At 37.2% G+C, this 14,105-nt stretch overlaps 1 protein-coding gene across 1 annotated transcript in view; it reads left to right on the top strand.

Annotated features, from left to right (window-relative positions):
• LOC139117611 (fibrillin-1-like) overlaps nt 1-3,799 on the top strand; it is a 129,015-nt gene extending 125,216 nt beyond the window's left edge. The window contains exons 62-64 of the mRNA XM_070680852.1: nt 511-636; nt 879-1,040; nt 1,809-3,799. Of these exons, the coding sequence (XP_070536953.1) occupies nt 511-636; nt 879-1,040; nt 1,809-1,847 (327 nt within the window). The 3' untranslated portion in view covers nt 1,848-3,799. The remainder of the gene's footprint in view (nt 1-510; nt 637-878; nt 1,041-1,808) is intronic.
• The last annotated feature ends 10,306 nt before the right edge of the window (nt 3,800-14,105 follow it).

Here is a 14,105-nt window from a genome sequence, read left to right as displayed (position 1 = left end):
ATACAGTTGCCCTTGCAGAATTATGAAAGAACATTAATTGCTGTTGATAAGCAACTGTTGGTGTCCACTCTGTCGTAGAATAAGGGTAAGAATGCTTTACACACAGTGAATATTGTTCACTGGTATCGTATTCAAAGCTGCAGAAAGCTTTTGTACGCAATGTGTGACAGTGTGTTTTTATCTTACGTATAAGGAGCGACAGTGTAACAGTAATAGAGACATTGTTACATGTAACAATGTACACACACACCACACACACAAGAAACATTGTTACATGTAACAATGTACACACACAGATATATATATATATATATATATATATATATATATATATATATATATATATATATATATATATATATATATATATATATATATATATATATATATGGTCTTAAATTGCTTTATGGATGTCAAAGACGATATATCTGTATGCATGTGTTGTGGGTGGCTGTGTACACATACGCTCAGCATAAGCACTGAATACCATATCTTTTATTGAATCTTCAGGTTGGAATGCGAGCAAAATTATCAAAATCGGACATCCAATCTTCACTTAGTAATTTGCAACAATCAGAACTGACATCACCGTATGCCGGACCGACGGGAACAGCGATTGGCGGCGAGGAGGAGGAGGTGAGAGAGAGAGAGAGAGAGAGAGAGAGAGAGAGAGAGAGAGAGAGAGAGAGAGAGAGAGAGAGCAAACATCAACCAACATAACTAACATACACACAAAATGTTGCTCGAGCGAAAGGACAACATACACGACAGATCAAGTGTTGCCTTAAGTTTAAACGTATTTGATTTATTTTATCTTCAATATCAAATGCATATGAAAGCTCGACTTCAATCGTTTCTTTGTTTCATTCCTTTGTCAGACTGTGTCGGTGACCGAAAGTGAGCACATTTTTAAACCGGAAATACATAATATCAACCTGCCTGAAGGTAACTACTATATACCACGCCCAAGAAGTAGAATCAGCGGTCAGTTTCAGACATCATCATCGTTTGACTCTGAAGAATTTGCAGAAGACGAAGAGGTAATCATAGCAATTAAGAGGGACATGTCTCGTGAATCGAATTAAGTTAACGTAATCAATTATTTTTATGATTTTGCAACAGCCTGCACGCCGTCTGGCTTGCATCTTCGACGTTCCATGAAGTCAACGCGAGACAAGAGCGTATACTTTAGGGAGTTGGGTCTGTTGATACTCTCAAATGACAGCAGTCATACTTGTAGGCTCCATAGTCGAACGTCACTTTAGCCACTGATTTTACACACAGCCAAGGACCTGCACGAAAGAAACTCTCGGGACAGGTATTCAGACTCTCAAATGTTAATTACTCTTTTCTGACCTGCCACGTGTGGGGACTCGGTTGTAAGCTCTTGAAGTAAGGAAAACTTACAGCATCGGTAAATGTTGGGTAAAGTTTTCTCTAGTGCCAAACTTTGCACGGTAACCCCTGATTTTTATTCGTCATTTGGTAAGATAACGGTTGAATGATTCATCGTGAAAAGCTTGGACGAAAGTTTTAGTCTTTCATTTTTGAGGCGCGTTCTACCTTCACGGGGAGGTTAAACTTTTTGTTGATTGTCGTGTACAAATTTGTACTGTAGTTGCACGGTGGAGAAATTCAAAACAAGCAAGATTTATTGTGTGCTTTCTTCCGGCAACACAATTCACTGGATTGGTAAAAATGCAATGAGGGGTAGATCTTATAGGTACATCATAGCAACATCATGTGTGATGGTGATGGTTTGGAAAGATATCTTTTCTTCAACAGATTGTATTTTTTCTATATTTCAGATGAATGGCGACAGGTGGTTACGGTTTTCGGATATCTAAACCGAATATCATCAGAACATATGCATACCTAACAATTTTCCGAAGAATTCAAAAGGCCGAATAAATAGTCGAAGTTTCTGCTTGATCAATTAAAATATTACAAGGGGTTCTCAGAACTTGCAGGAGGCCACAGATATTATGAAGAAAAAATTACCTATATCAGTAAAAAATCCAATGAACCACTTTCCTTTTTATAATCCTTGCATACCTTGTTAAAGTTCTATCAAATCACTCTGTTGCTGTAATGTAATTTTGCTTCGTTTCATATATATATATATATATATATATATATATATATATATATATATATATATATATATATATAATGGTATATACGGACAATTATGTTAACCTTATCTCGGAGTGCCCTCAAGGGCGGTATATTTGTATCGATAAGAAGCAGTACCATATTTGAAATATTCATGTTGGAACATATACATTATGACAAGACAATAAAGTAATTGGGTTGAGGTCACGCACTCAAACTTACAAAGGATATGCAATATATCGAAATGTAGTCAAAACTATTTGTGGAGTCCTTGCGCACTCCTACATTAAAATTTACGCCACGCAGCTGATTATCTTCGTCATGTGCCGAATTATATGTGGCGTCTCTCTATCAGTCACTGAGCAAATCTGCCAATTCTTGCAAAAACTAAACTTTTAACATATCATATCATATGCAATGTACTTTGTTTAGGAAATTATTTATTCACAACTGCAATTTATCGAAATGGCAACATAAATATTTTGTACATATATTACAATTGTTTCAAACTAGATACAATGGAGAATGAACTGAACAATCCTTGATAAAATCTGTAGTCTATAAAATATGCTTGTATAAATGTACATCCATATCCAGTATTTAAGTTTCATTTTGAAAGAATCTCTAAATAAGGGCTTAGCTAGTGAAGGTTGATGAGTTTATGGCCACACCATCGACAGACAGGGGAAAGAAACAAATATCAGTGAAAGAAACACAAGAAAGTCAAAACCATAGCTTGTTGAGTTTAACCTGCTTTTAAAAAAGTAATTTTGATGTTTCACCATAATGTTCTTTATTTATTAATGGTCACATATTGACAGAGTAGTAGTTAGGTTACATATATCTATGTTGTGTAATTAGTATTGTATTTTTATTTCTTCCTAACAATTATTCTACATCTAATAAAATCGCCTTTACCTTACCACAGATTAACCATTATATTTTTTGTAAAACACCTTTTTAGTTTTTTAAGGTCTAGCATCGTTGAGTATTTTGATCGGTACATTGGAATGAACTACTTAAAAATGAACATTTCTCGTAACAATTACATTAAGGTAGAATGCGCCTCGGGGACAGATATTCGAACTCTCAAACTTTTTAAATTCTTTTTTGATCTACCACTTGTGGGGGTTAGTTTTACAACTCTTGGTGTAAGTAAACATTTCACCGGCTTAGTGTTTCGAAAATCGAAAAACTTATTTTTTCTACATAGTTAACAAAGAGATGGCGGCCATTTTGAATTTAAAATATCGGTAAATCTTGAGTAATTCATTTCTCTAGTTCCAAAATTTGCACGGTGACCGCGGATTTTTATTCTCGATTTTGAAAGAGAATGATTGAAATATTCCTTGAGGAAAGTTTGAGCAAAAGTTTACGTCTTTCACTTTCGAGGCGCATACTACCTCAATATACATTTACTCAAGGTTTCTGTCTAATTCTACCATGTATACGCTTTCTCCAACGCTTAAAAGGGCAAAGACCTGATCGCTTCAGTGCAGCTTAAAAACATACTGTTACAGGTTATGACAGTTATTTACGTTTGTGAAAGTCATCATCCAGCTATGCAGTCATATAGCAAATGATTCATTTACTTCCATCATTCGATGAAGTTTCCATGTAATTTGAAAAAAAAATACGTTGGATGTATCTGGTGTTTGCAATAAAGTAACTTTTATCCAGTGCATCTATCTTTCCTGCCTCTCCAGCAGTGTTTTCTTTAAATCACTTATCGTCTATTTCAGTAGCGCATCCTGTATCCAATTCATCAATGCCATAGCAAATCATCTAATAAAGCAAGATCTCAGCCTTGGATAACGGAGAAGCCATTACAGCCTTAATACACTTACGTTGTTCAGGATGAGCAGCTAATCTTTTGAAAATTGCTCTATACCTAATAATTTCTCACAGTTCACCAGCTATTGCCAATTGACATACATTACAAGGTTGCCCCGTTCAATCGATATTCAAGCGCACATTTCTATCGGCATTTTCTTTGCTCTGTAAAAGTATCATATAGGCAGAGCCAGTACAGTAGATATATAGCTGACTTTTATACCAAATTCATCAGCATGAACAAATATGAACCCTGATGAGCTTATATATATCAACATATATGTCTCTCTTGCTAATTGTATAGGATATTTTAGAAGCGTACCAAACTAAGGATATAAATCTCAGTTAGAAAACTTAAAGTAACTTACAGCTGTATGGACAATACCCTTATCCTACCTAGCCTCATCCCGAAGATTCTCCGTAACACATGCAATTTAGCATACTATGGCCGTTGGTATTTCTGCTAGCATAACTGTTGTGCTATTACAGTCAATTAGACTGTCAAATGTTATTTAAAATAGTTATTGCTACTTCTGACAAACTTGTTGGAATAGTCATATGTAAAGAAATACAGCGCTAAGTTCAGTGTTACGGCATAGGAACAACGATCACAGGTTATACAATCAAAACTGGCAATATTGAAGTTGCCGAAGGTGTAAAAGATACATAAAGCTAGATCAAATATATATATATATATATATATATATATATATATATATATATATATATATATATATATATATATATATATATATATATATATATATATATATTATGAATCGTAGGTACGAATTGTTTCTTCTGTAATATATAACGTACATGTAGCTTGTATAATGAAATGAAGCAACGTATACTTGTTGTTGAACTTGTACAATAAACAGTTAGCAATCCATGGAGCCAGGAAAGCAGAAAGCGTCAATTCCCCACCTTCTGCAAATAAACAAACCAACCAAGCATGGTACATTAGCCGTTGATATTACGGGAAGTTACTATTGTTGTATAGTATCACCACGGAAATGGGACTGCAAATAACCTAAGTTGTTTTCGACAATATGAACTAAATTGTGTGAAGGACAATTACGATAATTTCTTTACAGTATAAACAGATTAGCATGAAAGACGCGCTAGCATTCAACATTCAAGTTAACCCTCACCTAATGTTCAGAACACGATTGGAACTAATTTGGGATAATTGAATCTTCATATTTTTCAAAGTTCTCAGAAGGTGTCCTATAGCTGAATGTTGCAATATTACAAATTACTCATATAATCAAGTGTATAACATAAAAAGAAAAGCAGATAAGCTTACATTTGCGGATTAAACCGACATTACTTGACTATTCAATTATCCCAAATTAGTTCCAATCGTGTTTTAGGTAGAATGCGCCTTGGGGACAGATATTCGGTCTCTCAAACTTTTTCAATTCCTTTCTGATCTATCACTTGTAGGGGTTCATTTTAAAGCCCTTTGAGTAAGAACAACTCTTACCGTCTTGGTGTTTCGAAATTCGAAAATTTTATTTTTCTCCACAGAGATAACACTGGGATGGCGGCCATTTTGAATTTCAATTATCGGTAATTCTTGGGTAATTTGTTTCTCTAGTATCATAATTTGCAGGGTGACCCCCCCGACTGTTATTCTTGTCTTTGAAAATGAATGGTTAAAACATTCCTTGAGGAAAATCTGAGCGAAAGTTTAAGTCTTTTACTTTGGAGACGCATACTACGTGTACTCAATTGAAAGGTAGACTAGGTTATGTTACAAAATTCATTTTGATTAAAAATTTTCAAACAGTACATATACAAATAACGATGCTGCCGCAGGCTTGCAACCATCTATGATGATGTTGAAAATAAATTACTTTCAGAAACGTTTTTATTTTCATAGAGTTCGAAAATATCATTAAATTTGCGTAAGCATTAAATAAACTGAAGTATATATTGTTTAACAACTAAAACATAATAGTCAGTACCGTACATAAGTTACATTATGGGAGTCTTACTTGTATCAGAGAATTGATGCTTCAAGTCTCTTTCATCAGTTCCAGGGTCTGTTCAGTCGTCACGCATCGTCAATGGCACATTTAGCAGTTTGAAGCTTCCGAATTGAAATAAACGTTGAAAGACATTCAGGACCTCTGGAACACGTAAAACATAATAAATCTAATCAGAAATCTAACGAGCACATTCATATCATAATCCTATGGTGAGACAATACTATATTTTGAACCACGAACGAAGTGAATATATTAAATTTATGCCTTAGTATATGCCTTATACATCGAGCGTCGGAAGCTCCACAGGATAAAATGATAACTTGCTGATGACGTAGAGGACAGCATAGTCATCATTTGAAAAGAGGTGAACGGGGACTATTTGCATCTTGACAACTTCGGGATTAAAAAGTGGTCAAATTACGCCGTTTGTTGCTGAAAATCGTTTTTTTTAAAATAATTTTCGCCTTACACGGAAATAAAGCATATAAATGAAATTTGCTAATAAAATTAATAATTTTTGGAGTGATAAAGTATGCAAGGGAGGCATGTTATAAAAACATCATAGCTCTACGTATTCTCGAGGCAGGAGACAAGGTGATCATGTGCCCCCCTGATGACGTCGGACAAATGGTCACCAGCCCTCTGACACGTAGCCCCTTGTTTGTTCTTTAATATAGTTGTACGTGTGCAAGGTTTGAACAAATGACCTTCATGCAAGTGTGATGGCTATATTGATGTGTAGTGGCCATATTTGATCCCATTGGAAAACAAATTGGAATTGATGTATGTATCATGTAACTTTGACCTTCACACTGTTTTGCGTGGCACAAAGCGGCGTTTGGGTGAATAACTATTAACTTACACGAGTAACACATTTAATTACTATATTACCATGCCCTGTACGTCGCATTTTAATTGGTCGAGCTGAACCATATGAACGACCAGAAATACGCAATGATGGTTTGTTTATGCGCCCGTGAATATGAATAATATCGTAAACATCGTAACCTTTCAGCTAAAACGTAAAATTGTAATTTGTACAAAGATCATAATCAATCACAAAATAAAATGGAACACTTGTGGGCAAGTTTAAACACTTTTTTGAAAAAATCTCCGGATTTGCAAATTTTGTACAGCGCGAGCACTACTCACTGACAAGTTCTGGGGGCCCGTTGTGGGAAATTTTCGTAAATTTTGACTGTTGTAGGGGTTTGTTGATAATACAAAGGAAATAACAGACTCCGCGCTGGCCATAAACGTTTATTTATGGGCGCGGGCTCGAGGAAAGCCAAAATTAACGGACTCGGCAAGCCTTGCCCGTTAATTTTTGGCTTTCCCCTCGCCCTTGCCCATAAATAAACGTTAATGGTCAGGGCGTCGCCCGTTATTTCTATATCAACAATCAACTTCGGTTTATAAACAATTGAAGGGCCAACCTGTTCACCACGTCACTGATTTTTTATCAGAAAAAGAAACGATGACCCTTGATAAAGTCGTCTCACGTGTGTTTCGACACATAACACAATGAGGCAAGGGTACTCGCCCTGTGACAACTTTGTCGGTTCCTAAATAAAATTTGTACCGGTGGTCACAATATTTAGTGGGACCGCTATCTTTTTGAGAGGGGTCAGCGTGTAAGGTTACTTTGCTTCGCAAGTTTATCTTATCGCACTGCCAGCGATCTGCGAATGATTTAAAGTAGTGTGGCAAAACAGCATTTTAACGGTGGTAGACGCACAGACACTGACAAGGCTCCCGTTTGTAGTTTCAACAAACGCGAATATCTTGCGCCGCGAATAGTTCGTCAGGAAAGAAAACGCGAAAAAATATCCTGCCGCATACATATACCGGTTTACAGTACATTGTAACAAGTAATGCAAACATTCAGGTAATTTGCATATCTTAAATCCACCATGTTTGAAGTAGGACGCCGAGTTCTGCGGCATCCGCCTTCTAATAAAATCATAATATAACAATTAACATGCTCCTGGTAGTTTTATCACTACCACTGGTGATTGAGTCCTGCATTGTTGTATAAGAACTCTTTCAAGAATACTAGCAAACTTTTTGAAACTCTTGGACGGCACACTTCAAAACAGTGCAATGAAAGATGATAAAACCGTGGACAGACGGGTGACAGAAAATTGCATAGACGGTGGACGCCGAAGTAAAGGGAATCAGGGATGACGAGAAATTTAGAAATAGCTTCGCCATGCCAATGTACGCGTACCGCATTTTCCGATTTTTTAAATGGGCGGTCGGGGAGAGCACTCTACCAGTCTTTTTGTTCAACGGCGCTTGCTTCTGATTAATCCTCCTTTCCGGATGCTCAAACTATACCAATAAGCCCTTTGCAAATCCACGAAGTCAATATATGACATAACGTGATACCGAGAAGCACCAGGAGAACGCACACTTATATTTGACTACGGTCCCTCTATACTAAAAGGCCACTTGGCAAGACTTAGTGCTCCAGCTCGACAGATATATCAATCTCTCGTACATGTAAATACCGACCTGCGACGGGATATTGCGAAATCATTTTAAACTGTCGCTTCCGTAAAGGAACATGTCTTGCTTGAATTCTAAACTTTAACACTGTCAGTGGCCATAGAGATTTTTAACTTTGATGCACAACTCATTATATGTCAAACGCTGGAATAAGATTTTTTATATTGCGTGCCGCATTTCTACATATTTATGTGAACAACAACGTCATATATGTCCTTGACAATTGATATCAAGAGGCAATATCCTCCCATATCTTAAATACGTTATTTTTTCAGATTCAATTTCTATATTGTAAATATATATCTTACCATGAAAAGAGAATTCATTTTTTTTTCGATTCATTTATTTTATTCATACTGAATCAAACAGGCAAGGCCAGATGGAAGGATGGCTGTAGCACAGTAAATCAATTACTAGATAAAATAAAGTTTACACAAATTCAACTGAAGAGCATCATAGCAACGAATCACAGGTGCAAAAATCGCACAAACAGAACACAGAACATGAATACAGGACTTTGCTTCAAAGCAAACGGTCCTCAGCCGCGAGTTGAAAACATTTAACCAGGTCATTATACTGTAACATTACGTTTTATTGCGCAGGCGACATGCACAGGTGAATGGTATTTTCCCCGCATATCACTGCTGATAAGCTTGCCATGCGCCGCCGCTTGTTTCCTTAACTAATGCGTCAAAATATTGCTGACTACATCACGATAACAATCTTTTTGTAAATGTTTTTAAGCACGGCCCACGACGGACGTACACTTTACAAAGTTCAAATTCCATTTTCTGGTCATTTAGAAGGTTTTGAAAATATCCGCCATTTTGATCTGGGCGATGCCGGACAAATGTTCAATTATACCACCAGTGTGAAGAGCCTACCCATAAGTTTTGAACATTTTCAGTCGGAAAATATCTCCCATGACACAAGAGTGTCTCAGAGATACGAATTGACATTCCAAACAAAAGTAAACTATGCTTGATGAAGAGATAACACTGGTATTCCATAGCATTGCTGTCTTGTCAAATCTAATCAGTCATGAGTTGCTGACCGATCGTTTCTTTGACAAGGTTGACCGGGAACCGGGGACGTTTATTTTATATTGTTGATGGTAATGTTATTTCGTGGATCATGTGATGTCAACCACTTTTATGAGTACATTCATCAATATTTGCCATTGTGTAGGTTTAGTGGGCCGCCATATGATTTATTATTGGCCTCATTTACTAGTTCACTTTAGTGCCAACAAATGATAACGCATGACAGGGTCTGCTACTCGCATGGATTTAAAATTGAAAAAGCCAAAGGTTGTGAAATTTCAAGTTTTCACTAAAGAGCTGCGAGGTAGGGGTACAGACTCACAGTTCAGAGTGTTTTATAATTTGTTCTATTGGAAATGCTATGTTTATATACTAACATCGATCTGCCTGTAACACTATTGACAACTAAAACATTACATCCAAATCGAAGTATAAAAATGAAAAAAGTCTCTTGAGGAATGCTATTCTATGTTAGATTTGCTTTCGGACGCAGATCACTGCACGTTATCGATGCGATAGAAGCTTACATTCACACTTGGTCTGTTGTAAGAGACCCATGTGATGGCTCGTCTTTTTCCTCGCTGTGTAATATCTGTTAATTCTGGGGCTATCGAATTCTGTTCAGCGTCTGCGCAGGCGCAGAGCAGGAGACTTTTTGATATGTACACAGCAAGGTCATCGATTTTACCGACGGAACACTGGTATACACCGGCCAGCAAGGGCGGGAATTTTAGGTTCATTCTCGGCCAGACAACATGTTAAATAGATTTTGCTTACGTAGATCATCATCTTGTTCCATTTCAAAATAAAAGAATTGCCAACTAGGGTATCCAATTGTCAGAGAGTAGTGACCGTTTTCGTGCAATGTCAACAATTTTCCTTCCGATTTTATCGCGCCAGTGTGGAACGCTAACTCGGACGCGCTTCTGCAAGTTTTGGACTACACACGCACGTACAGAGCGCGCGAGACATGTTTTGGCACTCGACCAATGGATCGATATCCTTGAAACCGTTCAACAGTGAACGAGCAGATACAGCTGCAGGGACGGGGGGGGGGGGGGCCTTAAACCGTTCGTGTTACGGAATGGGCGTTACCTATGGCTTTTTCAGCGTACGCGAAATTCTAATGTTCTCGATGGTAGATGTATAAGAATTTAGGTTAATTTAGCTGTATCGTAAATAAACTAAGCGTCGACGTCCTGTAAACTCTTAACATGCTCTAAATAAATTTGATCCCTTTTTATCGTTTCGCCATAATCGTGATGATGAAATAACGAAATAATGAAATGATGATGAAATAACGAAAGGTGGCCTGTTACGTAAATGGGCGTGGCTTCGATTTGGGTACGATCGTTCGATCGTAACGTAACGTAATGGTTCACAACTGTGACGGCTGTCGCATGCTTGTTCATATTTACGTCTGTGCATGAAATGTCTTTTTAAATTAGATTTCATTATCATTTGGACAGAGTCTTTTGGAATTGCGCAATGAAGATTAGCGCACGTTCAGACCCCTTAACCATCTTGACAGCGGCAAAATGTGAAGATATGAAGTTCAAAGTACACCATACTGACGCGTTGAATCTGACCGTGCCATGAAAAAAGTCAGTTTGCGAGAAACTGATTTTGTGCAAGTGTTTATAATGCTTGTTTGTTGTGAGAGGAAGCTTATGAAAAAAAACACAAAAAAAACCAAAAAAAAAACCAAAAACATTTACGCGATTTGTAATAAATATTAAACAGCCGACAGTATGCGACATTTTTCATGACTTTGTCGAAATATTTAACCTTCTGTGGACCAGAAGACAAAGTTAAATATAGACAATCGAAAGAATCAAAATGGAAGGTGCATATTAACATTTCAAGCAAAGGGGACATGACATTTTCTTTGCCCATATTCAGAACAAAAGATACAAAACTTTGCGTTATCATGGCACCCTTTGCTACATGAATACCAAGTTGACTGATAAATTAATGATAGTTGTGCTTCAATTATCCAGAAAACTTCCCGTCATACCACGCCAACCGTGTTTTTTTTGAGGCTGGCTAAAGCACAGTTTAAGAAATGTTGAATGAATTTGCTTGCGCGATTCGTCTGCCAGCGTCGATATATGAGCGCACTCGAATTTAACCGATGCCAGGCGGGAGGATTGAAGGTCAAAGCAGGAAATAATTATCTCTGTTTGCAGATTATTGAACTACTTGTCTGGGGATGCAGCCATGAGGGTTTTGGCACAACAATCTCTATCACATGGAATTGTTAGCGTACGTTTCGAGTTGAAATCCAATGGCAATACTGACTTCTAGCATTTCAACCTTCTCTTGATTCTGTGAAGCTATCAAGAATTAATCAGGTCTGCCCGCTTCCAAAATGAACCACCGGTGTCAGCTACGGTGCAAAGACCAGTTAAACAAACACCACAATGACACGCTCAGATAGTAAGTCCTGATACGTCCTGATACATAGCATTTGCATGAATTGCAACCAGGATACCAGTTTATGTGGCCTAACTGGCATGCGAAATGTAACTTGTTGTGCTGTGCTCCTTAATCCGGTACTAAATTAATGGTTTGTTGCCAATTTGCACAGTTGTGCTTTAGATCACAAGACTTTGCTTCATGCTTCAGCTGAATCCATTTGGTCGAAGTACAAAACATGCAGCATGTCGACTGTGTACAACTGTGTGTGACGTGCTCTGTTCTCTCAGCCAGAGAAAATTTGTCCCGACTCTCGGTAATCTGTCATCAATAATATTAAAAAAAACCCTAACTGATGATGTCAAGTTGACAAGCAGAAATCTGCATATGTTGATAAACAATGAGGCGTTTCCCGAGACATTGCGATTCACTCAATCTCACTGTGTTTAATTAAAGGGACTTGCAGACAAATACCGAAATTGATAACCGAAATTGATAAAAAATAGCATTTTATCTGAATGATCCTTGAAAGTAGGATGGAAATGTTAAGTTACAGATCACTTGCAATGAAATAGTTCAAAATTAAAATAATAAACAAACAAACAAATACATAAACATAAAAACAAATCAAACCATCAATAAATCACTTTAATACTCCTTTCACTACTAATAATGCTCAAAACCAGAGGGCCTGATTCTATTTCTATTTTATACCAATCCACATGGCTAAATCAATAATGAAATTCCCGCAGCGCCCAAATTAGTATTCATTTATGCAACTTGTGTTTATCAGTATTAATTGAGTATGTGTATCTGAAATAAGAAATCATTCTCAATATTCATGTGCCTCGATTCTGCACTATATAAAATTGACCAGTCGGAACGAATGATACCAAAGGACAAAACTTAAAAGGAAAATTTCAAAGCTATTACCAAAGAACATGTATGTTCGAAACTGGCGATTGAAAGAAAGGAAGGGGAAGATTGGCACTGATTTTACTTTCGCCAAATTTGTCACGATTCTCTGTCGGATCCAAGTCACAGGATTCGCTTGACCGAAAAGTTCACCCTTATCTTTGCAGGCTATCGAGTAGTTAAATTTACCCCTTGTCCTAATTTCAAAGGAGAACTCGAACAGGCAATCGCTGTTCAAAGCTCTGTCAGCTTGATCTGATTTAAACCATGGAACTTAATGATAAGCTTGGTGGAATAACATCTTCCGATGTATGTTGTCGGATACAATGAAATACCTTGCAAATGAAGTCTGCATTAGCATTGTGAACATTGTATGTTAAAATTTTCATTGGTCAAGCATAAAGCGTCCAAATAGATGATGTTATAAATGTTATAAATACCGTTACAGGAAGTATTAAAATCCTGATTGAGCTGACGCAGTGGTGCACATGTAAGCATTACACTAAAGCTATCTTTTGGTACGACGCAGTGTCATATCAATTCGATTATCCCAGCTCTGACTTGGATATATGATCAAAGCTTGTTTGGCTGAATATAGGCTGATCATATATGCTCGGTTCTTTAAAAAAGAAGTTTGTGGTGCAGAGAAAGGCCGAGACCAACGAATGCTACCAACTTCTATTTACCTTGTCGTTTCGACTTTGGCTATAGTGTGACTCAAGCAAACAGTGATAACACGCAAACAGCTGGGCTGTGTTTATCTGTGTATTAAGCACGCACTGCATGAAATCATAACGGTTTGCTTGAAGAACGGCATTTTAGTGAAATGACCAGGAACTCCAAATATGAATGATAATCGTAGTTTTGTAAACATCTTCTCTCTATTCTCTTGCTTTAAACGTCATACAAAGTATGTTATTGACTTACCGATCGCTTAAAAGAAGACACTATCAGCGCTCAGCTCCACGTGGTGTCCCAGATTTTTGTATGGGTTTACATCACTATAATCCGCCATAAATGAGAGAATCCGTTCAAAATACAATATTGCTGGTGTACGTAGTCATTGACCATGTCAAATGAATTCATGATTCTTGTCAGTTGGACTACCATGCATATACTGAAACGTGTAAGCGTTTACACTTGACTTCAGATGACGCGTAAATTCTGAAGACCTGGATAGGCGGCGGAATTATTCAATATGTGAATAGTGCTACCTATGTCCGGCTTTATCCCACCATTCTTTGCGATCTCCGGGTCACCAGTTCTGTGTTCA

The sequence above is a fragment of the Ptychodera flava genome, chromosome 18, assembly GCF_041260155.1.
Source record: "Ptychodera flava strain L36383 chromosome 18, AS_Pfla_20210202, whole genome shotgun sequence".
Classification (NCBI taxonomy): domain Eukaryota; kingdom Metazoa; phylum Hemichordata; class Enteropneusta; family Ptychoderidae; genus Ptychodera; species Ptychodera flava.
Note: the sequence above shows the minus strand (reverse complement) of the source record. Positions and strands in the feature narration are given on the sequence as shown.